The 27,711-nt window shown below is 37.2% G+C and overlaps 3 protein-coding genes across 4 annotated transcripts in view; 2 read left to right on the forward strand and 1 right to left on the reverse strand.

Annotated features, from left to right (window-relative positions):
* The first annotated feature begins 1,297 nt into the window (after positions 1-1,297).
* On the forward strand, positions 1,298-8,885 carry LOC123661042 (mitochondrial import inner membrane translocase subunit TIM44). Of its 2 annotated transcripts, XM_045596054.1 has the most exons (8): positions 1,298-1,314; positions 1,443-1,654; positions 1,730-1,825; positions 2,124-2,427; positions 3,687-3,793; positions 5,848-5,937; positions 6,475-6,597; positions 7,508-8,885. In XM_045596054.1, the coding sequence occupies exons 2-8, from the start codon at positions 1,652-1,654 to the stop codon at positions 8,093-8,095; spliced, it is 1,311 nt and encodes a 436-aa protein (XP_045452010.1). In that variant the 5' UTR covers positions 1,298-1,314; positions 1,443-1,651; the 3' UTR covers positions 8,096-8,885. The 2 variants fall into 2 exon arrangements, with proteins under 2 accessions (XP_045452010.1, XP_045452009.1); XM_045596053.1 differs by lacking the exon at positions 1,298-1,314 and having other exon boundaries at positions 1,393-1,654.
* A 1,049-nt stretch (positions 8,886-9,934) lies between these two features.
* LOC123661190 lies at positions 9,935-13,700 on the forward strand. The gene is made up of 2 exons (XM_045596176.1): positions 9,935-11,384; positions 13,687-13,700. The coding sequence occupies exons 1-2, from the start codon at positions 9,935-9,937 to the stop codon at positions 13,698-13,700; spliced, it is 1,464 nt and encodes a 487-aa protein (XP_045452132.1).
* The window catches only part of LOC123660789 (echinoderm microtubule-associated protein-like 2), a 62,984-nt gene continuing 48,511 nt past the window's right edge, over positions 13,239-27,711 (reverse strand). The window contains exons 8-19 of the mRNA XM_045595826.1: positions 26,154-26,364; positions 25,220-25,426; positions 24,453-24,639; positions 23,454-23,662; positions 22,933-23,059; positions 22,384-22,514; positions 21,816-21,937; positions 20,693-20,825; positions 18,511-18,598; positions 16,649-16,793; positions 15,740-15,821; positions 13,239-15,293 (exon numbers count right to left, since the gene is read on the reverse strand). Coding sequence (XP_045451782.1) covers positions 15,168-15,293; positions 15,740-15,821; positions 16,649-16,793; positions 18,511-18,598; positions 20,693-20,825; positions 21,816-21,937; positions 22,384-22,514; positions 22,933-23,059; positions 23,454-23,662; positions 24,453-24,639; positions 25,220-25,426; positions 26,154-26,364 — 1,768 coding nt within the window. The 3' untranslated portion in view covers positions 13,239-15,167. The remainder of the gene's footprint in view (positions 15,294-15,739; positions 15,822-16,648; positions 16,794-18,510; positions 18,599-20,692; positions 20,826-21,815; positions 21,938-22,383; positions 22,515-22,932; positions 23,060-23,453; positions 23,663-24,452; positions 24,640-25,219; positions 25,427-26,153; positions 26,365-27,711) is intronic.

Genomic DNA, 27,711 nt, shown 5'->3' on the forward strand with positions numbered 1-27,711 from the left:
ACTTACTAGCTGACCCGGCTTTAGTACCGTAGCCACACAGTGAGGTTACTAAATTAGGTTAAATTTTGGCTAAGAACAACCCCTTAACTTGCCTCTTAAATGAATCACGTGAAGGAGTTTTACGGATGGACTCGGGTAACGAATTCCAGAGACGAACAGCAGAAACAGCAAAAACCCAGACCGATGAATAAGAGTAGAAAGAGATGGATTATTTGAAGAGCGGAGAGATCTTTCATGAGATTCGGAAAGGAAATTGAACTTACATTGAAGGTAAGAAGGGGTAGTAGGATGGGATAGAATAATGAAGAGTAAACAAAGAATTCTCAAGTTCCTACGCTCACGGATTGGTAGCCATTTAAGAAGAGATCTGTAATGGGAAATATGATCATATTTCCGCAACCCGAAAATAAAACGAATGCAGGTGTTGAGCAATCGATCAAGTTTGTTCAAATGGACCTGATTGAGGTCCAGACGACACACTTTGCCGTAGTCGATCATGGGCAAGAGTAAGGTATTCAGCAAGTGGAGCTTGGCCTTAGTTGGTAAGAAATGCTTAAAGTGTAGTAAGGGATGCAATGTTGAGTAGAATTTACGCGAAACTTCATTCACTTGATCGGACCAGGAAAGGGTCTTATTAATAATTATGCCCAGATCCTTAACCTTTGAAGTAAATGGTATTGGCATTCTATCAAAAATCAGGTTAGGTAAAGAATTTGTATCAATCAAGGCCAGTTGCCGAGAACTGCCCACAATAATCTCTTGGCACTTGGCGACATTGACAGGTATACCATGATTCAATGACCAGTTGTGTATACGCATTAGATCTTGATTTATAAGATGAATAGTAAAATGTAGATCGCTAACCTTTTTCTGTTTATAAAGCTGCAGGTCATCGCCATAAAGGTGGTACTGGCATTTCAAATAAGAAGTAATTGAATTAATAAAAAGAGAAAGTAATAAAGGAGATAATATGCCGCCTTGAGGGACACCAGCAGCCACTTCGCACCAATCAGAGTTTCCCTCGTCAGTACGAATAGTTTGCCTACGCCCGCGAAGATATGAAGAAAACCCCTTAATATCGGAAGCCGAGATAGAATAACGAGTCAGGAGTGCTAGAAACAGATCGTGGTCGACCGCGTTAAATGCATTACTGAAATCTATTAGGACTAATACCGTTACACATTTGCTCTCCATACCCTCTCTAATATCTTCAGTGATCTTTAAAAGAGCTGTCGATGTACTGAGGCCCGCTCGAAAACCCGATTGCAGTGCATCTAAAAGATCGTGCTCAATTAGAAATGAGGATAATTGACGGTGGACAACGGAACTTTTTGTGAAATATATAATCATAATAATTATTTAATTTATAGTTTATACTTTATACTGTTTATACTTTTATAGTCTATTTCAAACTCAAATTTTTAATCTGTGCTCTGTTGTAGCTGATTTGCCCGTGATAAAAAAAAAAATGAAAAATGATGGAAAAATGAATGAAGGCTATGAAGTATGAACAGTAAGCACCAAATGAAATGATCTGCCTTTTGATGTCGTGAACAGTTTTGAAAACCGAAATTTCGGTTTTATTGTGATTAACAAAAAATAAAGATACAAGTGAATTTTTTCAATATATAATTATAGTATTCATATAAAAATGGTAAATGTGACATCATCTTGTCTTGGAGAGGTTATGTAGGAATTTGTAAAAACTATAAATTTTAATTGTTTTCAGCATTCTTGTCGGCAAGTGATATGTAATTCAGCTCGCTGGAAGTGTGCTTTACCAATTAATTTAAAAACTTCTGTTATTCAGCTCAAACCAGAGCAGGTATCGTGCAAAGTTATAATTTATATACTTCTGCATTTAACTATTTATTTTTGCAATGAATAGTCTTTAAGCTAACAGGGACAAGAATTTTATATATACTAAATTAAATGTATCTATAACAAATTTTACAGTCCATTCAGAAATATCCAAACCAATTCAGATTCTTACATGACAAAACTAGTACGAAAAATTGTTTAAAATGTTCTTTTTAATATTCCTTTTTTAAACACTAATATAAAATGTCAAAGTATTTAATCGCTGAAAAAACTTTAACAAAATTTATTTATTACCATTTCAGTGTTCTGTGCTAGAATGTCGCAATTACTCAGCCCGGAAGGGATTTTTCTCATCCATAATAGAAAATATCAAAGAGGATATCGCTAAAAACAAGGAAATGAAAGAAAATATAAAAAAATTTAGAGAGGAAGCTCAGAAATTAGAAAACTCGGAGGCCCTACAAGCTGCGAGAAAAAAGTTCCATGCAGTAGAATCAGAAGCCTCTAAAAGCTCAGAAGTATTGAAAGAAACTCTCGAAGGCATCAAGGGTAGAGTAGGACATGTGTTGGAAGAAGCAAGTAAGACTGACATTGTTAAAAAGGCTGGTAAGTTGACTGTTAAACTATATTTTATAATATTTTATCCCCATTTCATCATCCCAAGTATTAAGTAATATAAGGAAACTAAGTAATTTTCCTAGTTAAGTTACATTGTTATAATGAGTAATATAATCTTTGATACAAAATGCATAACTTGATAATCAATGTACTTATTTTCTTTACATTGTTAAGAATTTTTTAAGGCTTTTTGTTACATAGACATATTCTTAAGTTATTGGTTATGATAATTTTTATCTCTATGCCATTTAATTCATTATCATTTCAAGTTCAAGTTTGTTCCAAAAATGGCATGAACTCATGTGTTTTGCCCATAGTCACCATGCTGGGCAGGCGGGTTGGCAACCACAGTGCTGGCTTTGTCGCAACGAAGATGCAGCTGCCCGTCTTCGGCCTGTGTGTTTCAAAGCCAGCAGCTGGATGGTTATCCCGCCATCAGTCAGCTTTTTAAGTTTCAAGGTGGTAGTGGAACTGTGTTATCCCTTAGTCGCCTCTTACGATACCCACGGGAAGAGAGGGGATGACTATATTCTTATTGTCGTAGCCACACAGTGCATTTAAGTATTATTATCAAAAAGTGATATCTAATACATAAAGTGAATTTATCTATTTGGTCACCTCAAAAGGTTATGCTCAAAGGTGGTACCCAGTATTATGATGTATAAATTACTTATGTAGGGTTTATAAGAAAAAAATGTGTTTTATTAAAGGATAATAAAATCAAAAGTAATAATACGTAGCAAAATATATAATGGAATTAATAAAATGTGAAATATAAATTCTTGACGATTATTAAAAAAATCTTTTAAAAAAAATATAACATGAGGTTTGATATCATCTATACAAATATTTAAAATTAGAGTCTGTTATATCAAAACAACCACTTCTTACTAAATTCATATCTATGTTTACACAGTACATATACCAAAATAATATTTTTTACAATTTTTGTCTGTCTGTTTGTTCCGGCTAATCTTTGAAACGGCTGGACTGACTTTGACAGGACTTTCACTGGCAGATATCTGATGTAATAAGGAGTAACTTAGGCTACTTTTATTTTATATATATTTTTTATTTTATAACTGCAAACTGAAAAATAACTATTTTTTAAATTCCACGCAGACGAAGTCGCTGGCATAGTTAGTTCTCTATAACAAAGTTCGTATATGTGTGGGTACACAACAAAATTATGTATATGTATGTTTTCAGTAATATAAATAATATATAGCTATTGCTTGTAATTTTAGGAAAAATAACCGAAGATATATCTAAGACAGCAAAGGATGCAGCGGAAAGTTTAGCTGACAGAAGCCAACAGCTCGGCAAAACGACTGCTTTTAAAACAATATCACAGGTGCATTAATATTACGTTTATTGACTAACCTGTTGGCTGTGAGTTTGACTCCTTATCTTGAGTCTGGATATAAAATATATTTGAAATTTATTGAATGAAATAACCAACAACAATACAAAATAATTTAATAATTTTCTGATTTAATGCGATGTCTTTAACCATTAACATCTTCCTACATAAATATACTTCTTAAAGCAAAAGGGATTGTTATAAAGAAGTTCTATAGTTTTACGTTAAGGATGCTATCACATTTTTAACTCGCTCAAGTTTAGGTATTTAAATCGCAACACAATAACATTACGCGTACGCACACATTGATACCGCTATCTGCTCGATTTTGTACCAACGTAACTAATCTTGGTACTTGAAAGTATTAATTTTTAATTTTACTGGTATTGATTAGTAAATTTAGTTGTAAGTTTAAAGTCGAACTTGGTAACTGTTACTAAGTACCTACTATTCACGGAACCTCTCCCCTACTCTGTTTATGACGATGTCGTCAGGGTATCTACTACTCGTTCGTCGTACTATACAGTAAAATATAATACGTAATAATACGCTAATTTTTATAATTCAAAATCACATACAATTTTAAGTTATATAATTATAGTTTTAACATTATAATAAAATAATTTTTGACAAAAAAAAAACCGATTTCAAACAGGAAACTAAAAAGTGAAAAATAAATTTACTTAGTACAAAGTAATTCGTATTTTCATTTCATTCGTATATTTCATCAATAGAAACGAATTAAGTTCAAAAAACAGGTAATTGCTATATATTAAAAATTAAATTGTATTAAATAATATTATATATAATATTTATATTATATAATATTGTAATTAAATAATAAATTGTTAAAGAGTTTCCTCGACTATCTTTCTTCTCCATCATCAGATCGACTCCAGACCTTTATTAAATAGTACTGCTTTATAGTATTTAATGAAAACATGATTAAATTTACTAGTCACCCGTACTATTTTTGAAAGTTTTCCTCGATTTCTCTGGGATTCCATCATCAGATCCTGGTTGCCTTATCATGGTACTAAACTAGGGATATCTCCTTTCCAACAAAAAAAGAATTATCAAAATCGGTTCATAAACGAAAAAGTTATCTCCGAACATACATTAAAAAAATATATATATACGGTCGAATTGAGTAACCTCCTCCTTTTTTTGAAGTCGGTTAAAAAGAAGACAAATTGCGAAGATTACTTATTATTGATTATTATATATAACCACCACCAGATACACAGCAAAGACAATCGATTGTAAAGATCTTGAGTTGCAAAGTTATGGATTGCGTGGGAATTTGTAAAGTATCAGTTTCGTCCAAGCACAGTATACACAAGGAACTCATTTTTACGTAATTATTACTTGCGCTGAAGCGATACAGCCGTGCTTCCATGAGCGCGTTTCGACGCGGAATGACGAACGACGATGGTTTATTTGTAAAAAATGTATGAAGAAATTTGAGAGCGTTTCTTATTTTTCTCATAAATGGAAATATTATTTATTTTTATATAAAATATCTAGCGCTACGCATAGAGGACTAAATAAGCAACAATTTCTTAGTGTAGTTATTTTTCTTAGTGCAATGTATTTAGCTATAATGGTTCCAATTCAGACCCGTCTTTTTTTAATTTTTTGCGATTTCTGTGATGCTTAAACTGTATTTGTGTGAAAAGTTTGTATGGGGCTATAGAATTTTTATGGTGTCACTCGGAGATGAATATATTATCTTTCATTTGAAACCAAGATATCCTCTCAGGGTGACTCCTAATTAATTAAAATGGTACGTGAAAAACACTGATATTTGTGGAAAAATGTGATAGCGTCCTTAATCATATTGGCGATAATGAAGTCCGAGTGTTTTAATGCTATAAGTTTAAAGTCCAGATGGATGTTTTTTTGCTAAGTAGGTATATTGTTCGATATAATGGTGCTGTGAGTAACAAAGTAGGATGTAATTGAACTTGAAAATATTACTCCTGTCATTTAGTATGTTTTACATTGTTTTTTGAATATATCTAAAAGGCTTTTGTTCATTGCAGGCTACCGAGGTAGTTAAAAACGAAATGGCTCCGAAGGGTTTGGAGGGTCGCGTGTATACGTCGCCGGCGAGTTTACGGAAACGAGTCGAGGTCTGTTTCTATTATATTTTATATTTAATTATGTACAATTTAAATACTATTATATTCTAGCTGATTTGGTTGGCTGATTTGGTTCCCATATAAAATTTCAATATATTGTTAAAGTGGCTTTATTCCTTATCAGTCATAATTCACTCACTGAGAGTTACCGTGAATGGTCATCATCATCATCATCATTATCATTATTTAAGCCCATCACAGTTCACTGCTGGACATAGGCCTCCACAAGTTCGCACCAAAAACGGTGTGCGCATGTGTGTTGCCCACAGTCTCCACGTTGGGCAGGCGGGTTATCCCGCCATCGGTCGGCTTTTTAAGTTCCAAGGTGGTAGCGGAACTGTATTATCCCTTAGCCGCCTCTTACGACACCCACGGGAAGAGAGGGAGGCTATATTCTTTGGTGACGCAGCCACACAGCACCCGCAAAACAAATACCACTCAAAAATTAATTAATGTCATAACAATTTTACAATTACAATAATAATCATAACAATTAAGTGCTTATTGACAAATCTGTCTGTGTACCAGGTGGCCGCTGATGAGCGTTCAGTAACTCCGGACACCGAGACCCTGGGCGTGGAACTGCACAAGGACTCCAAGTTCTATCAGCAGTGGGAGGACTTCAAGAATAACAACCAGTATGTTAACAAGGTGATTATACATACACTTACTAGCTGACTCGGCAAACGTTGTCTTGCCGCTAAACGCTATTTAAAAATAGGGGTTGGTGGTAGAAGGGTGAAAATTTAGGATTGTATGTATTTTTCAACGCCGAATCATAATAAAATAAAAAATAAATAATTTATCTAAAAATTCAAAAAAAAAAATTTGGGGTGGACTGCCCTTAACATTTAGGGGGATGAAAAATATATGTTGTTCGATTCTCAGACCTACCCAATATTCACACAAAATTTCATGAGAATCGGTCAAGCCGCTTCGGAGGAGTTTAACTCCAAACACCGCGACACGAGAATTTTATATATTAGATAATTGTAGACTAAGAGCTCTTAGCCACAATATATGGTAAATAAATTATTATCTAGGCCTCGAGTAGATTTTTGTTTAATCCAGTCCAAATATCGTCCTCATTTGTTACTTATAATTTCATATAACTTATCCACTCAGTGCGTAGTATCAAAAATTGGTTCGGTTTTTGGTACACCTATAAAAAAATATTAATTATTTGAATTAGAAATGGTACATGTCGTTTTAATGTTTGACCTAGATGTATTATCATATCTTACTTAGCTCTTAATAATTAATATTTACATATAACATGATTTACTTTGTTACGACATAAAGAAATATGTATAATAATATTGTAAAGCTGAAAAGCTTACTAAAGAAACTACTGGTTCGTATTCAAACGAGGAAGGCTATAGGCTATTTTTTCTTTAAGTTAACCCGTATGAAACCGCGGAACAAAGCTAGTTATTCAATAATGGACGTATGTATGACAGTTGCTAAAAATTAGAATGGGTTAAGAATGCGGAGAAATGTACAATTTTTGAGTAAAAATGTTTGAAATGAAGGTAAAGGATAAAATAATTCTTAATTTCAGGTACTAGATTGGAAAATTAAATACGAAGAGTCAGAAAATCCAGTTTTCCGAGCGTCAAGATTCGTCACGGATAAAGTGAGCAGTCTATTCGGAAACTTATTTGAAAAAACGGAACTGTCGACTACACTTACTGAAATTTGTAAAATAGATCCAAATTTTACCGCGCAGAAATTTTTAGAAGATTGTGCCAATGATATAATACCGAACATTCTAGAAGCCATGGTCCGGGGAGACTTGGAGATACTTAAAGATTGGTGTTACGAAGGTGTCTACAACATTCTGGCGACACCGATCAACCAATGTAAGCAGCTTGGCTACCGGCTCGACTCTAAAATACTCGATATTGAAAATATCGAGCTGGTGATGGGTAAAATGATGGACCAAGGTCCCGTACTAGTGATCACATTCCAATCTCAGCAAATAATGTGTGTGAGGGACGGTAAGAACAATGTCATAGAAGGAGATTCAAACAAAGTTATGCGAGTTAACTACGTTTGGGTTCTTTGTAGAGACCCTCAGGAACTAAATCCTAAAGCGGCTTGGAGATTACTCGAACTATCAGCGAACAGTGTAGAACAGTTGATATAGTAATTGTTATTTTGTAGATTGATTAAAATCGTTTTATTGTTACATGGTTTTATTCTAATCAGACCATTTGCTTAACAGATTTACAGCCTGTTTCACCGGTGCTGGATAATGCTATTTGACGGATTACACTATTCAACGGATTAAAGTTTTGATATATTTTTTTTGTTTACCATAGAATTCCACAATATTAATTAGATATTTTTATTTGCAAATATGTATTTAAAACCTATAGTTTATTAATTAAGGAGAAACAGGTTCTAATGACCTATAATCTAATCGTAACTTATTTGCAGGACAAACTTAATCCAAAACCAGTGAACCAGGCTCTTAATACAAAGCCTTATTATAAACTTAATATGTCAGTATTTGCTCGTTAAATATTTATTATTCATAAACGTGTTCATTATAGAAGAATGTTAGTAAGCCATAGCTTTTTCTAATGGAAAGTAATTTTTGTGCTTCGCCTGTCATGTGATTTCCTGTTTGGTGAAAAGTTTAGACAATATTAGATAATGAAAGTATAGGTAAATAATGTTATCGTAGTATAAAAAATTAATAATTATTATAAAAATATAATAAATAATAATAGAAAAATCTTTGGAGAGTTACATAACTGTAACTTGCTTAAACAAAGCTATTCATTTAATTGGGCTGTTGTTAAACTATTTATTACTAATTTGCTGTTTTAAAACCATTGGTCTGTTCATAGTTATATTTATACACTAATGTGTACCTATGATTTTAGTTTTGATACTATTGGTTCTATTGTTGTAATAAATTGTTCTATTTATTAAAACTTTTATTTAATCTTTGACATTTATAGTAATACGCAATCTGATAAAATTCTTGATATTTTTCATCAGTTATTACATGAATATCACACATTGCTCAATATGTTTCAATCCTGCATCTAGACAAATAAATAAAATAGGACTGTCTGTTTGTAATATTAAAATAAACGCTTCTTACTAAATGCATGTGGATGTATACACGGTACATATAGCAAAATAACATTATTTTTACAAGTCTTGTCTGTCTATTTGTTCCGGCTAATCTCTGAAAGGGCTGGACCGATTTCGACGGTACTTTCACTGGCAGATAGCCGATATAGTAAGGAATAACTTAGGCTACTTTTATTTTTAAAATTTATTTTATAACTCTCCAAACTGAACAATAACTTATGTTAAATTCCACGCGGACGAAGTCGCGGGCACAGTTAGTTGAAAATAAAATCAAAAACTACATTCAGGCCGGACTTTACAAATGTTACTTTTTCCCCGTGTAGGGACGGGCAGTAGAATACAATTTCCTACGGCCCGGCAAGAAGGCCTGTCGTAAGAGCCGACAAAATTCTTGAGGTGGTAGGCTTCGGCCGTGGCTTAATTACCACCCTCTGGGTAAAGTCGCGCCGCCAAACGGCAATTGCCGTGTTCCGGGGTGGGTCCCAGAGCAGCCATTTGGGGGATGTGTCTGGGTAGTTGTGGCACTCTATGTGACCGATTCTGTCTGCTCATCACTGCCGCATCGGGTGCCTGGCTTCGGAGGGTAGCGGGATCCGAGGCACGGTGCCGCCGCTGGCCGACCGTAGGAAGTTGGGGGCCCAAGTAGCAGGAAAGCCACCTGTGAAAGGCTGCCCCGCCATCTGACGAAAAATCCCAGAATGTTCTACCTTGCCGGTTGGCGACCGGAAGGGAGGACCAGGTAGCCATTCTGGGGGGGCTCGGGCGTCCCCGCAGTCTCCGCGTCAGGCTCCCTACGTGCGGCGGTGTAGAGTCTGACACCTGGTAGGTAGGATGCTGCCTCGTCCAGTTCGCATTCCCCAGCACCTATTCACTCCCCATGAAAGCACACAAGAATAAAAAAAGGTATACACAGCGGCTGCACGTCCTCCCACTGAAAGTGCACCTCTCTAACATCCGAGGTCTGCACTCCAATCTCGAATCTGTCCACCACCACCTAGAAACAGAAAAACCGCAGCTGCTGTTCCTCACTGAGACGCAGATCAGATATCCGGCTGACACGGCGTACCTCAGCTACCCCGGGTATTCTCTGGAGCACAGGTTCATACCTCGTGCCGGAGTCTGTGTGTACGTCCGTGATGACATTTGCATCAAGCGTCTTAAGCACCTTGAGACATCCAGTTACTCCATCCTATGGGTTCTGGTGGACACAGGACAGGAGAAAATCCTGTATGCCTGTGTCTACCGTTCGCACAGTGGAGACGTGGAGACAACTCAGTTATGTGACCATCTTACCCTAACGGCGGATAAGGCTCGAGAGCGTTACCCTTCGGCACAGTTAGTCATCCTGGGGGACTTCAACGCCCACCACCAGGAGTGGCTGTACCCATACCAGGTGACCGACCATGCTGGGAGAGAAGTGCGTAAACTAGCCTTGACGCTGGACCTCACCCAGCTTGTAAATTGGGCTACCAGGGTACCAGACGTAGACTCTCATACCGCCAACTGCTTAGACCTATTTTTAACAACTGATCCAGACAGGTACTCAATAACAGTTTCTGCACCACTGGGTACTTCTGACCACTGTCTGGTAAAATCAATATCCGTCTGTTCCCCACCCGAAGAATCCCCATGTGGCCCAAGACGGGTGTGGCGATATAAGGCAGCGGATTGGGATGAGATGCGTCACTTTTTCTCGTCCTATCCTTGGCGAGAGGTATGCTTTTCTTCTGATGATCCGTCGAGCTGCGCTGAAGCCATTACCGCGGTTATACGCCAGGCTATGGAATATTTTATACCATACTCTGACGTAGCGACGAATGGAAAAGCTCGCCCATGGTTTGATGCGGGATGCTATCGTGCAGAAGCCAAAAAGCGGTCGGCATACACTGCATGGGCTGAAGCTCGAGCGCGCAAGTCTCCAAATTCTTGGAATTTGAAGAAAGCTTTTAACCAAGCCGCCAAGGCATGTAAAAGGACGTTACGCAAGACTAGATTCAACCATATCAGCCGCATTGGGGCCAAACTAGCTTCTTACCCTTCTGGGAGCAAAGCGTTTTGGTCCCTGGCAAAAGCCGTTGAATCTAACTTTTGTCGGCCGTCACTTCCACCATTGCTGAGGACTGATGGATCACTGGCCCATTCCGCAAAAGAGAAAGCGGATTTGTTTGCATCTCTTTTTGCTGAGAACTCGCGTCTGGATGTTGCAGGAAAAGCTCCACCAATCTCAACTCGTGCTGACTGCATTATGGCAGAAGTACGCATACGCCAAAAAGAGATCCTTAAAATCCTGCAAACTCTAGACGTGAACAAGGCCAGCGGACCGGATGGTATACCAGCGATAGTCCTGCGTACCTGTGCCCCTGAGTTGTCTCCACCTCTTACACGCCTGTACCGCCTGTCACTTAAGACTGGCAAAGTGCCGAAGTCTTGGAAGCTTGCCAACGTGCAGCCTGTGCCCAAAAAAGGTAGTCGTGCAGACCCTGTCAATTACCGTCCCATCTCGGTCACATCCATACTCTGTAAGACTATGGAACGTGAACTAAACAACAAACTCTTGGCCCACTTGGAAGGTAACGATCTCCTCAGCGACCGGCAGTACGGTTTCCGCCAGCACCGTTCGACTGGGGACCTTCTAGTGTATGCCACACATATTTGGAGTGAGGCCATTGACAAACACGGCGAAGCACTTGCCGTGTCTCTCGATATCTCGAAGGCCTTTGACAGGGTTTGGCACGCGAGCCTTATAAGCAAGCTTCATTCATATGGTATTCCACCTGGCCTTTGCACTTGGATTTCTGACTTCCTGAGCGAACGTTCAATACAAGTTGTTCTTGACGGGTACTCGTCGGACCAAAAGGCTATCGACGCTGGTGTTCCTCAGGGATCAGTCTTGTCCGCTACCCTCTTCCTGCTGCATATTAACGATCTGCTCGTCCCCGGTACCTTTGGGTACGCTGACGACTGCACAGTGACGGACAGATACTTTTCGAGTGCAAGGGCTAGTAAGGATGTTATCCAGTCTTGTCGAGAGGATATGGTCAGCCGCTTGAACGTCGCCCTCCAGGCAGTCTCCAAATGGGGCGATGCCAATCTGGTCACGTTCAACGCTACAAAAACACAGGCGTGTGTGTTCTCCTCTAAACGGAGCCCTTTACACCTGGCTCCGACTTTCCGGGATGTTTCTGTGGAAATTACCGACTCCCTACAGCTCCTCGGTGTAGAGCTATCGTCCAATCTGAACTTTGGGCAACACATCGAGTCCAAAGCAAAAACTGCAGCAAAAAAACTAGGTATTCTCTCTAAGGTCAGGCGATACTTCACTCCAGAACAGCTGCTTCAACTATACCAAGCACAAGTTCGGTCTTGTATGGAGTATTGCTGCCATCTTTGGGATGGATCTGCCAAATACCAACTGGCAACTTTGGACTCGGTGGAAAAACGAGCTAAGAGACTCATAGGTGACCCTACTCTGACAGACACCAAGTTGCAGAGTCTCGATCATCGGCGTAGGGTAGCTCGTCTGTCGGTGTTCTACAAAATATATTTCGGTGAGTGTGCGAAGGAATTACACGATCTAATTCCCCCAACAACCTTCCGCCATCGGGACACTAGGCGCGGTCGATCGTTCCATCCTTATGTCATCGATATGCCACCTACGCGCACAAAACGCTTTGGCTCTACTTTCCTGATGCGCACAGCTAAGGAATGGAACTCGTTGCCCGCGTCTGTGTTTCCCGAACGATACAATCTGGGTGCCTTCAAGGCCAGAGTGAATAGGCTGTTATTAGGCAGGCATGCTCCACCTTCGACCGCATCGTCACTTAACATCAGGTGAGATTGTGGTCAAATGCCTGCCTATTTGTCATAAAAAAAAAAAATACTTACCATGTTCGTATAATTATAGTTCTACCGTTCGTATATAGTCCGGATAATTCTAGGTGAACATTGAGAGCCAAAGCAATTTATTTTTAATTGATTCAGAGTCAATCTAACTCCTGTATCAGTCTTAAACAGAATAATATGGCTTTTTAATTTAAACTTTTTTTAGTAAAAGTGTTTCATTTAAATTTAATTAGAGGCTTCAAATATAATTGCTAATAATTTTGTGTAATATCATCACTTAGAGAAAGATAAAAATATATAGATATCGGTTCATGATTGGGGTATTTAATTAAAATCAATTCAGTAAACATCGTTTTTATTAGAGGCACATTCAAAAGGCGGACAAGGCCGCCGTACATTAATAGTATATACAACAAAAGACTACATAATTATTAGTGCTTAACTACAATGGAATCCGAAATGAAAATGTACTCAGTGACTAGGTTACTAATGAAAATGAAAATAAGAAATGTTAATTTATATAAAAAAAAGTGAAAATCATATTCCGAATGAAGTATTGTGCGATTTTAATATAACATAAATTTTATAGAATTCCAATCATTTTTAAATGTTAAGCAACATTTGTACTTATATTTAAAACTATTAAATCAGTTATGCGAACTTAAAATTAAAAAAAAAAAAACTACACAATATTAATTACGGCGTTATAAATAATACATTTAAAAAGTGCCACAAACATTCTTATAGATAATAAAGTATGCGTAAAAATCTAAACATTATTCACAGTGTTACAAGTGTAAAAAATACTAAAATATTACTCGTGTTTTATTATAAATAATACTTAAAAGATATTTTCAAGCGAATAATTCGACGGAATGCAGACAACGCACACAATCAGACCTATCACAACCGCACTACAAACAAAACATACGTTATACAAATAAAACTTATTAGATGATTAAAAAAATACACAATATATTTTTAGACAATACGGGTTAAGCACCAAATTTTCTTTCTTATATATTTTTTAAAATATTTTTTTCAATATATTCAATTATTATATGATTCGATGAACACCCATCCCCTATATGTTTATTGAAAATTCAATTAAAAAGTAATAAATTATCGTTACCGTACTGACCAAAAAGTTAAATGATATTTGTACTGAACTAAATTTAACTTTGTACATATTCTTGTACATAAATGTAATTTAATGATATAAAATAAGGCTACAACTAAAATCTTAAAAAAAACTTACATTATATAATAAACGTTAAGATCTATTCAGATATATAAACATAATTAGACCTAATTTTATGCAATTGAATCGCAGTGCACATTAAATTAGCATTAAGCTCCATAAAAATCACATTAGATCTAGCTGAGAAGCTCCTGTGTTTATTATAAAAAGCCGTCAAACATGAAACATCAAACTCTTTAAGTGCGTTACTGGCCGTTTTATATTAAAACAAGGAATGTATTAAAGCCTGGTTATAATTTATTATAGCGTTTTAGATTTTTATTTTATTGCCAGTACATTTGTCTAATTAAGAAATTGTAGCTATTACCTTTAACTCGAGTATAGTAGTAACCATTTGGATACAACGGCTAAACTAATGCCTTTTTTAAATCAAATAGTTCAACGCCGATTTCTTTCATTTAAATGTAGATTTCATCTCGTCATTCTTGTATATGATCATGCTGTATACGGCTCACCGCTGTGAAATCGTCTACAGTGTGACGCAGTGGACAACACATCAAGATGTATTTTATGACATTACAAGCTGTCTTTATTGGTTTGCTTCATTTAGTTAATTACATAACATAGTAAACATGATGATCCATTGTATTCTAGTTTAGGGATCCATTACTATGTAGTTGACAATTCATTATGATGTAGCCGATGATCTACTCCAGTGTTATCGATGGTCCACTACGTCGCAGTCGATGATCCACCACGTCGCAGTCGATGATCTACTACGTCGCAGTCGATGATCAACCACGTCGCAGTCGATGATCCATCAAGTCGCAGTCGATGATCCACTTTGTCGCAGTCGATAATCCACCACGTCGTAGTCGATGATCCACTTTGTCACAGTCGATGATCCACTTTGTTACAGTCGATGATCCACTTTGTTACAGTCGATGATCCACTTTGTCACAGTTGATGATCCACTTTGTCACACTTGATGATCCACTTTGTCACAGTTGATGATCCACTTTGTCACAGTCGACGATCCACTCCGCAGTCGATGAGCCGCGCAGGCCTAGTCGACGAGCCACTGCAGCAGCGCGGCGTCGCGGCCGCCGGCGGACAGCAGGCGCGTGTCGTCCGGCAGGAAGCGCACCGCCGTCACGTGCGCCGAGTGGCCGCCGTGCGCCGCGCTCAGCGACTGGGGGGGGGGGGCGTTTAAATGGGGGGTTGGCGCGGACTTGCCGGGGGATAGTGTCATTTACGTGGAACTTGCTTCAAATAATTGGAATTTAATCATAAAGGTATATATTTTTTGAAGTTAACTGAAGGGTTTTGGTTGTATTTAATAATTTCAAATATATCAAATTATGAAGATTTTTTAATTATTATTGTAAGTTTGATTCACGATCACAAATGCAGAGTCATATAAAAAAACTGATTAAACATTTTTTTATTCTTAAAATAATATTGATATTTTTAAGTCATTCTATTTTTATTAAACACATCTATAGAGAGTCCCTTATTTTTATCGCATAGGAATTGATTGGTAATAAATTAACTTCATTAAAACTACAAAAGCTCTTATTAAGCAGAGAAATTTAATTATTTAATACCAATCCATCTCAATAATAATATGATACTTGCTTTTGGCTGTGTGACGGGATACGCGTACAGTTTCACTTTGCCGAAGTCGTCTCCTGTGGCTGCGAGTCGACCGTCGTGTGTTCTAAAATTTATTATTAAATAAATTTTTGAGACATTTTGTGTCAATGTTGATTAGTGTTCTTAGGATGAATGTGTGTGTGTGTTCGTCCGCGTTTGTATGTATATGTGTGTGTGTGTGTGTGTGTGTGTGTGTGTGTACGTGCATGTATGTATGTGTGTGTGCATGTAAGTGTGTGCGTGCATGTATGTGTGTGCGTGCATGTATGTGTGTGCGTGCATGTATGTGTGTGCGTCCATGTATGTGTGTGTGCATGTATGTGTGTGTGCATGTATGTGTGTACGTGCATGTATGTGTGTGTGCATGTATGTGTGTGCGTGCATGTATGTGTGTGTGTGTGTGCATGTATGTGTGTGTGTGCATGTATGTGTGTGTGTGCATGTATGTGTGTGCGTGCATGTATATGTGTGTGCATGTAAGTGTGTGTGCATGTATGTGTGTGCGTGCATGTATGTGTGTGTGCATGTATGTGTGTGCGGGCATGTATGTGTGTGTGTGTGCATGTATGTGTGTGCGTGTATGTATGTGTGTGTGTGTGCATGTATGTGTGTGCGTGCATGTATGTGTGCGTGCATGTATGTGTGTGTGCATGTATGTGTCTGTGTGCATGTATGTGTGTGTGTGCATGTATGTGTGCGTGCATGTATCAGTGTGTGTGCATGTATGTGTGTGTGCGTGCATGTATCAGTGTGTGTGCATGTATGTGTGTGTGCATGTATGTGTGTGCGTGCATGTATCAGTGTGTGTGCATGTATGTGTGTGTGCATGTATGTGTGTGCGTGCATGTATGTGTGTGTGTGCATGTATGTGTGTGTTGCGTGTGTTAGTACCGCGCGCAGGAGTTGATGTCGGTGCCGTCGGCGCCCTCCGGCCACACGCCCACGCTATGGAAGGAGATGGGGCAGTGCGCGGTCGCCCAGCGGACGTCCCGCAGTGACGCACCCGACGTCACCTGGCGGCACGTTGTAGCGTTCCCTGACAAACAAAACATAATTAAGAGCCATTTCACAATTTTACGCTCTGCAAGTTTAGGTAAATTTGGTCGCATCGCGCGAATCATACGAGCCGCGCGATCTTTGTGCTAGTAAGTATAGTGTGACAACCAAAAGACCATCTTGACCATTTTCTAATGTATAATAAAAATTAATAACTATGGTATAAAATGTTTTTTACATAATTAATTTGTTAAAAATTTCAAGTATGTTATATAACAACAGTCAATAAATTTAAAATAAAAATAAAAAATCAATTTTATGAAACAATTTTTTTTAAATTGATTTAGTTTTTTCAGTTTACGAATGAATCTAATATTTACGATATGAATAAAATAGCATTTTATGACATCGACACCGACAAACATATTAATTAACAAATAATAAGACAAACAGATTGAAATGCCTATTTGTATTGATAGTGTGAGAAAAGAAAATTAAATTATACATTTGTTTACAGAAATTATTTTATAGTCATTTTCATAATATGTTTATTTTATTTATATTTTATTATAAAAGTATCAAATGCGTTTTATCCGCTATAACAACAGGCGCTTGGCGCGTGTGAGCGAAAGAGACGGCTGCGCAGAATTTGGCGTGGATCTTACCTCTAAGAGCGCTAGTGCTCGACTGATTTACCGGGCTTGATGCGTGGTAATATATACTATCTTTTTATTATTTAATATAAAATGTATTAAAAATAATTACATCTTTTAATTATTTTTTTTGTATTCCTTAATGATGTAAGTTTACTTTGATGAAGATAGTTCGTTAAAATTTCTTAGTTTTCTAAGAGAAATATCGCTTTTAAAATTGTACTTATTTGGAAAATATTCGTAACTTTAAATTTTTTTTATCGTTTAATAGAGATACAAATGAAATAAAAATCTATGATAGTGTGCAACAAAATTATATTCCACATATTATGATATTTTTTTAAAATGGTTTCAGCGTAGAGGTTATTGAAAAGTAGGACTTCAAAGTATACATTGCGACCGTTTACCTAGGGAGGGGGCTGATGAAAAGGTTAATAATTTTATACACATAATATAAATCAAAATTCTGATCCGACTATGGACTACAACAAAGGTTGCTTTATTATATTTCAAGAATATAAATTACATTATTGCATCCAACACTGAGATTAACGACGTCTTAATATTACAATTTCGCGGATTGTTACCGATTTTTGTGAAATGGCTCTTAATAAACACCTCACACTCAACAGCCCCCACTAGGATTTACTTCTGTATCGGGGGTCCGCACAATGGCAAGCCTCTGTATTGTATGACATGTGTAGAGATTGAACCGGCAACCGTTAGCGCAACAGACATAAGGCAGTATTGTGACCGTCCATAAATAACAATCACACAAATTTCATGATTTTCAGACCCTCTGCCATCTTTGTCACAGGTGGTCTACCTAGGCCCCTAGTCCCTACCCAGTTTGGCGTCATATATTTTGCAATCTAACTATAAATTCTTATTTATTAAATTAAAACATCACTTTTAAATTAGATATTAGATATTAACTAACAAACGTAATTTGTGGATGGCCCTGAATGAATAATAGTCATTTACCTATATCAGTAAAAAATAGTTTCCACACTGCACAATAGAAATGACAGTAAGACAGTAATTTTAAAATTACTGTGACTGATTTTATAACTAATAAATCTGTAATTCTGTAATTTTACTTACAGAATAGTAATTCATAATCCCCTGAATTGCTTCTTATGTATTGGCTGTCTTCCGACCAATCCAGGTGGGTGATAAAGCTTGAATGACCCTGAAAAGTAACGAAAATTAATTAACTGAGGTAAGGCACGGCAGGAAACTTTCTGCTCAAAATATGGAGCAGCCCGTCTGAGGTAGTACCTCGACCTTACAGAAGATGACAGCTAAATAATACTGCTTTCAAGCAGTGTTGTGTTCCTGTTGGTGAGTAAGGTGACCAGAGCTCCTGAGGGGATTGGGGATAGGGTTGGCAACGCGCTAGCAATGCTTCTGGTGTTGCAGACGTCTATAAGCTACGGTAACTGCCTACCATCAGAAGCCGTACGCTTGTTTGTCGACCTAGTTATATATATAAAAAAATTACACAAGCCTAATTTGTGCATTTATATACATATATTCAAAATGGCTAGCATATATTCTATATTATTATAAATATTTTTTGCATAGCAGTAGTGTTTTTAATCATAAAACAAAAGATATACAAGGAGTTTACATAATTATGAAATATCACAGTAATTAAAAATGAATTTTCTATAAAGAAGTTTAGAAAGACAGAATCATATAAGAATTTTTTTATAACATCTTTACATTAGTCATATTCAAAATAAGATTTGTGTTACATAACATAAATAGTTCTTTATTTAGCCATTCTAAGTAGCATTACAAAAAGTATCGTTGTTGCATTAGATAATTATAATATTTAAACAGATGCGCACAGTAGAACTTTTAGTTACATTTGGTGCATGAACGATAAAAACAATTGTATTATAAATCAAATTCAGTTACATTTTATGAACACTTTATAATTTATTTAAAGTAACGGCTCTTGAAATTATCAGGTGATAATTAGTATAATATGGTAATAGTCTGTTATATGGTAATCAATTCTATGGTAATCATTTAAATGGTAATCTATGTAAGCGAAACTGATGCAACAATCTCATGCACTAACTACGACACAAGCGCTTATGTACGTAATGGTTACCCGTCTACGTTTTCTCTCCGTGCACTAGACTCGCGTGAAATGTTCAATGAAAATAAATTATATTTTAAATTATTTCATAGAAAATTACTATACTAGTTGCTGTTTGTAGTGACCCTATTTTCTGCTCCGAGGGTTGTGGATTCGATTCTCACCCCGAGTCTGGGTGTAATATAAATATTTATTTATATTTATATTATTTATATGTATGTTTATCGAAAAAAAAGTAGCAATACCTGTCGGCTGTTACCTATAACACAAGCATTAAGTTGCTTCCGTTAAGAACAGACGACCTTGTTGTGTAGATATTTATTTATTTATAATTTTTATTTACTATATATGACTGAATTGTTTGAGGATATTTTAATAGATGCATCAATGTTGCATAATTGTATATTTAAAATAATTTTCACTTGATTGTCGCTTATGTTTCACTGTATGTGTGTTTTGTTGAAAAAATGTAATTTCTATCTGTAAGTTGTTGATATAATGTATATTGCTATGAACGTCAGTCTACTGGCTGATAAAAACTAAAAAAAAAAGTATAATGATTGTTCTATGCCACAAAATACGTAAAAGTAATGAAAAACAAATCTAATTAAAGATTTAGTTAACTTATTATGTACTTATGTGAAACTCATAACTTTTGTATTTGGCCGTAAGAAGTGCTGTGATGAAAACGTCGTCAGAAGTCATGAGTAACATTGGGATATATCTTGGAATCCGGCAAAACAATATAGCTTAGTGTTAGGTTATGTCATAGTATTTTATAAGTGTGTGTGTGTGTGTTTGTGTGTGTGTGTGTGTGTTTGTGTGTGTGTGTGTGTTTGTGTGTGTGTGTGTGTTTGTGTGTGTGTGTGTGTGTGTTTGTGTGTGTGTGTGTGTGTGTGTGTGTTTGTTTGTGTGTGTGTGTGTGTGTGTGTGTGTGTGTGTGTGTGTGTGTCAGCCCCTGGAGTTTACTCCTTAAGAACGATTAACGTGATGATTATTTATGAATATATTCAACTCCTTCTCGAAAGAGTTGTTGCACGGCAACACGTTACTCTCAGGGCAGGTCACGTCACTGCTCAGCGTTACTGCTTCACACAATTTCACACCACGGGCCTTACATCCTATCAAAGGGAGTAAACTTTAATGTTAGTTGAATATAAAATAAGTACTCACAAGGCACTTCCCAAGTCTAGAATACCTCGCGCCCTCGTCGTCCACCTGGTAAATGTATATGAAGTTGTCGCGGGAGCCGATCGCCACGTATTGGTTGTTGGGCGAGTACTGGATTGTTTGAATCGGTTCCGTGCTGGAAATAAAAGTTTTAGTAAACATCAAGTTTCATATTTCAATTAATAAATTATTAGATTTCAATCACTGCCCTCACACCACATTTCAGACGCAGGTACGCTCCATTAACCCATTTTGCAACTCTTTGGTCAGACAAACAACACGTTCATGTCCAGTCGTATCGCGGATGGTAATAAACTCATTCACTTATTCCACTTGTGCGAGTGCTGCTGGAACAGTTGACAAGCAACTCACACATTTACTCACGTACTCACTCGCAAACTTACTGGTTCACTTACTCGCTCACTCATTCCCTCACTCCCTTATTTACTTAATCACTAAGTCATTCACTCACGTACTCACTCGCAAACTTACTGGTTCACTTACTCGCTCACTCATTCCCTCACTCCCTTATTTACTTAATCACTAAGTCATTCACTCACTTGCTCACCGACACACTCATTCGTTCACTCACTCACTAACTTACTATCTTACCCACTCAATCACTGATTCATTCACTCACTCGTTCCCTCACTCACTAGTTCCTTCACTCAATCATTCTTTCTCTCCCTTATCTACTTACTCCCTTAGTCATTCACCCATCATTAGCCTTAGTCCGTCTACTGCAGACGATTTAGTCAGTGTCAGACAGACACTGTGTCACCTAGGACACGCTTCAGGAAAACACAGAGTTGCCTAAGCTCTGCGCCACCCTCTCGACCTCACTAGCTAGGCCCGCAGGAACGACGAGTCGATACGTGTGGATCCAGTGCGGCTGCAGTCTTTCGCATTTTAGAGCTATGCCACGAATGCTTGACGGAGACCCGATTCCGGGTTTCAAATGAAGTTTTCCTTCTCCAGGACCCTGATGATTTTGAGACAGGTTTATCGCTCAGTCGCCTTTTACGATCACGGGAAGAAAGGGAGTGGTGCTATTCTACTCGGCGTCACTCACCCACTCACCCACTCACTCGCTCACTCACCACCTCGCCCCCCCCCCGCCACCCACCCGTCCTGGTGCCGCGCCAGCAGCTCCCTGCTGTCCGGCTGGAACACGAGCCAGCGCCCCGACGCGCAGCCCACCGCCAGCGCGCCCCCGTCTCCAGACCACGCCACGCACTGCGCACGTTCCTGTGGGACGAGACCGTGACACTAGGGCACTTTGTTGCAATTCATAACATCGAATGAACTGTTGGAGAACAGGGTGTAAAGTTCCTCATCTCCCATTGAAAAGGGAGTGTGAAGAATCACGTCGGCCGTCGAAAAGAGAGGATCCTCCGGCCAGACGGTGTTGTGTCTGGCGGACTACCGCCCCGACGGTTGTTGTCGGGATCTTGTATATATACTCCATTACTTTGATAACGCGATGTAGGATACGTCAGTTTTTCTCTAGTTCGTATGCCGCGCGATAGATGTCGCTACTAACTTTATGTCCACCAAGTACAACAGATGGATTAATCTAAAAAGATCTTTTAAATTTTAAGGAGTATGCTCAATCTAGAAGAAAGAAACAAAAAGTTACTACAGAATTGGATACTATTTATGGAACTATCAATGGTATCAGGCAGACGTCTTACCTCGATGTCCTTGCTCCACACGGTCGAGTGGCTGAGCGCGTCCCACAGCTGGAGAAGGCAGTCCCAGCCTGCAGAAGCAAACTGGGGTAGCGTGGGATGGCACGCGAGACCCCATACTTCATCCACGTGACCTTCGTGACAAATATAAAATATATTTTTTATTTTATTTTTTTATATCACTAGGTCGACAAACAAGCGTACGGCTCACCTGATGGTAAGAGATTACGACAATCAAGACATATCAAGTGTGAGTGTATCACGTGTGAGTGTACCAAGTGTGAGTGTACCAAGTGTGAGTGTATCAAGTGTGAGTGTATCAAGGGTGAGCGTATCAAGTGTAAGTGTATCTAGATTAAGTATATCAAGTGTAAATGTATCAAATATAAGTGTATCAAGTGTGAGTGGTCTAGCGTAAGTGTATCCAGTTTGAATGTACCAAGTTAACTGTATCAACTTTAAGTTTACGAAGTGTATGTTTACTTAGTGTATCAAGTGCACAAAGTGTACCAATTGTACTTATAATTGTAGTATTTATTGTTTTTTACGTACCTAAAACAGCAGGCACGAATCCCAGCTGCAAGTCACCGTGTAGGATACAGTTCTTCGTGGTGCCCACGAACAACTGATTACCTCGACCTTCTGCTACGACGCGAACACCGCCGTAGTGACCCTCGATCTAACAGATAATTTTTTTTAAGTATCTCATGTTTTAGTTAGAAATCTTACTGTTGTTGATGGGACGTTTGTGTACGTATTTGTGATGCATGTATGGAAGTTAATATTTTTTTTTTAAAGTTAGAACGTAGGATAAGCATGGTTGGTACGTATTATGATATTAAAAATCAAAGTAAAAATGAAAAATTAAAATATTGTAAAGATTTGCCGTTTAAATTAATTTTGTTGTTTAAAAAATAATTAAAGTATTAATAAAAAAGAGTTCTAATTAAAACAAAAAATAGCGAATCAATCAAAAAATTGTATAATTCCTAAAAAAAGCATTGTATTTATTTAAAATAAGTATAACGTTTTATTGCAATTTGCCCAATCATTTACTTAACTTGACAACTTACCACATTCTCAGTTCCACTAGCATTCAGATCAGCGTCAAACAGCACCAGTCTCCCATCCTTGCCTCCCCCGGACACGACCCCCCCGTCCTTCAAGCTGCATATAGAAAAAACTGCACCCTCATGCACCCCTCGGACTAACTTTTGTATAGTGTTCGTCCCCCTTCCCCAAACTATGAGATTTCCATTTGAATCACCCGAGATTACATCACCTGTGGTAAGAAAAAATGGTTTTAATTTATAAAACCATTCGTTTACTTTTTAACCGACTTCAAAAAAGGAGGAAGTTACTCAATGCGACCGTATATATATTATGTATGTTCGGGGATAATTTCGACGTTTATGAACCAACTTTGATAATTCTTTTTTGTTGGAAAGGAGATATCCCAAGTGTGGCACCATGATAAGGAATCTAGGACTTGATGATGGAATCCCAGAGAAATCGAGAGAAACCATCGAAAATCGCAGTGACGACTAGTGCGTTTGTTAATTTTTTTCGTCTATTTACGTTGAATACTTGTCGATGTAATTGAAGTTGTTTTTTCGTTTGCGAGCAAACACAAGTATATGCATCATAATTAATAGTTATGGTTTTTTGTATTATTGTTTGATGATAATTAAATAAAATGTTCAACTAATAATTAAAATTTTCAACTAAAGGTTTAATTGGTAAAATTTAAATTGGTACTTGATCTAGAAATTATCGCGTTCAACCGAACACAAAAAAGCAAAATTGCTCTTTCATATTATAGGTACTCAGGTAAGATCCTCCAATTATTTATTACATCGTGTTCATTTTTCAGAACTGATCACAACATTTCTCTTTAGAAGTTTTCCTGTGACTCAAAATTCGAATATTTTCAGGTTTGCCTGCTTTAAAATTTTAAATTATTGCCATTGAAGAAAGAAAGGTAAACAATGATCAGCACATATGGGTTAAAGTTTTAAGATTTTATGGTTACCAATAATTTTAGTTCCTAATTCGTACCACAAGTTGCTTACCATTATGATTGAATCCAAGACAAGTGACATACTTCGGCTTGTCTCGAGTTTCGAAGATGCCCATCCTCTTATACAGGACGTTAGACGCGTCCAGTGTCCAGAACGCGATGTGACCTTTGCCACAGGTCACGATTTGGTTCCTATCTAATGGGTGGAATTCCGCTGCCACCACTGTGTCCACTGAACACTAAAGACAAGACAGAAGTAGTAACATTAATTTCTCCTTAAGTTTCCCAGTTTTCTAAAATAAGTCGCCATAAATCTTGGTAATAAGCCTCGTCTTGAATAAATGTTTTTATGTTATATTTTTATGGTCTGGAAAAGGATACCAAATATCTTGACAACAACAAGAAAAAAAAGTGGCTTATTACCAACATTTTTCATGAGCTTACTTTTTTGCTGTCTGGAAATTTGGGATACCAAATATTTAGACCACAATAAACATTTTTATGGCATACATTTGTCAGAAGTTTGTGCTACAATCAGCTGCAATTCTGCTTCAAAAGATTTTTAGCTCACTCTGCTGGCCATTTTTTACTAAAAACAATTGGCTAGTCTATATTATGTAATACTTTGTGCGGCATGTAGTAATATTTTATCTTGAACAGGGATCAAAAACACATTTGTGGATGAGGCAACTGCCACCATTGAACAAACTTGTCATCCAAACTATATTAGCTGATCCTGTACTAGTTAGCCTAGAATATATTATTAAGTATTATCCTGTTCGGTAACTTTAGTAAATATAGGTAGCTTTTCACACCTACCTTAGTTTCAGCCAAACAGTGTCCTTTATCGGACCTCTGCCACTCCCAAACGGAGATGGTGTGGTCGGGCCCATCGTCTACACAGGCGAGTAAAGCACCCCCATCAGCTCTTGAGAAGGTTATGCAGGCCACCGCACGCTCTATGTGACCGGCTCCGATCACAGCCAAAGTGGCCAGAGATACAGAGTTCCATACTCGGACGTGAGGCTGGAAGTATTACATACACTTTTTACTAAGGTAGAGCACAGCAGGCAAATATTCTGCTCAAAATCTGGAAAAGATCATAGCTAAATAATACTGCTCTGAAGAGGCTCTTGGGGAGTGTCAGGAACAGGGTCCTATTATAGGCTACAGTAACAGCTTATAATCAGGTGAGCGCCTTGTTTTCCGACCTAGTTGTATAAAAAAAATACAAAGTAGATATTAACAGTATCAGCTGAAGCCAGCCAGAATGACCAGCTTTCTGATAGACTTCCGCAACCTCATCTAAGTTAGAACCATTTCCATTTTTTATACTGCAAAGGTGGCAATTAAGCGTAAGGACTACATTATTTTTAGCGGATACATATAAAGAAATTCAATTTTTAACAAAAAATGTTGATTAAAATAAAAATTATAACGTTATTCGAGCGTCAGTTTTCATTTCGCCTTATATTGATTTTAGGCTAACATTTATCCCGGGAATAGGAATTACAATCTTTATTTGCAGCTCCCACTTACTTCCTATAATTTTTATATTTGTATATATTTTTTATTGAACTTAAAAAAAACATAACTACAAGTAATTTTCATAAAGGATGTTGGCAAGGGTGGACTTATATATAAGAGATCTCTACCAGTCAACCCATGGTGGTGAGAAATGATGTTAATCCCGAGTTTTATCTCGAGATTAGAAATTATAATCCCTACTTGTAGATATTTTAGTTTAACTTACTCTAGCGTCCACTCGATCGTGTCCAGCGCACTGGCCGCTAGCTATCACCAGCTTGTTTGGATGTACCGCGATACACTTGACATCGTCCGTGTGTCCGGTGTAGTGCCGCTGGCACTGCTCGTCGACGTTGAACAGTACAACCACTGCCGCCACGAAGTACACTATCTCACCCGTCGGTAGGAGATATAAATTGCTGCGACAGTCTTTGCCTCTGGAAAGTGATGTTTGAAAATTACACTAAATATTTTGTGATAGCTTAGTTGATATTATAATTAAATTAATCATTTACACGGCAATTTTCTATACATAATTAGTTATTAAGTTTTGTATTGTAAATAAGTATATTATTATAAAATTTAATTCGTATTTTTTAATGAAATTAAAAACTAGATCATATTTAGGTAGAGATCAATCATAAACACCTCTAAAATTAAAATGTGAAATAGAATAACATATAGAATCAACTAGCTTTTGTCCGCGACTTCGTCCTCGTGGAACAGTTTCTTTGGGTTCTCAAAAGAGAAAAAAACGCGATTTTGAAACATTCTTCATTGGTGCTTCGCTCCTATTGGTCATAGCATGATAATATATAGCATATAGCCTCCTCGATTAATGAGCTATCTAACACTGAAGGAATTTTTCAAATCGGACCAGTAGTTCCTGAGATTAGCGTGTTCAAACAAACAAACTCTTCAGCTTTATAATATTAAGTATAGATACATTAACGTAAAGGGTATCGTAACACTAACAAATATTATCATTGTTACATTATGTATATATTCAATGCAATATCAAGTAGATTTTCCGCAAACATGCTAAAACGAAAACAGAACCTTTTAATGAATTTAATAAAAAAAACGAGTGTGCTTTATTAGACCACACGAATGAAGTAAAACTTAACATAACTCTCTCTGTCTGTATTCACTAACATATAATTATCTCCCTCTCAACATCTGTTCGTCTTGTTCGAGCACACCTTTCGTCACGCATTCACCAGCTTACTCCCCAAGTCAAGCTAAATCATTACCGTTTATTCGTCAATCTCGTAACTAAGAAATAAAAGAGAGCAGTCATTGAAAAATAATTCCATTTATTTTTTTTTCTAAAAAACACACTTCCTTTCATTGTAACCCAGTACTCCAAGGACTCGACTAAACCACAACAATCTGAATTACACTGTTGGCAGTGGAGCGTGAACTGACCTTGGATTACGTGGAGCGGAGAATCAAGAAACAATGCTATGACGGGTTATTTGCGATTAACAAATTTTGCTTCGAAAATACTATTATAGTGAATTATTGATTTGAAGAATAATTTGTATAATATATAATAGTAAATAGAACTCTACTTTTTGTATAGTAATAATATTAAAATAGTATTATCTGTTATGATAAAGTCTTGTATTATGTTATCTTGTTCTTATATATAAAATTCTCGTGTCACAATGTTAGTTAACATACTCCTCCGAAACGGCTGGACCGATTTTTATGAAATATTGTGTGCATATCGGGTTGGTCTGAGAATCGGTCAACATCTATTTTTCAAACCCTTAAGTGAT

Source organism: Melitaea cinxia, chromosome 16 (assembly GCF_905220565.1).
Source record: "Melitaea cinxia chromosome 16, ilMelCinx1.1, whole genome shotgun sequence".
Taxonomy (NCBI): domain Eukaryota; kingdom Metazoa; phylum Arthropoda; class Insecta; order Lepidoptera; family Nymphalidae; genus Melitaea; species Melitaea cinxia.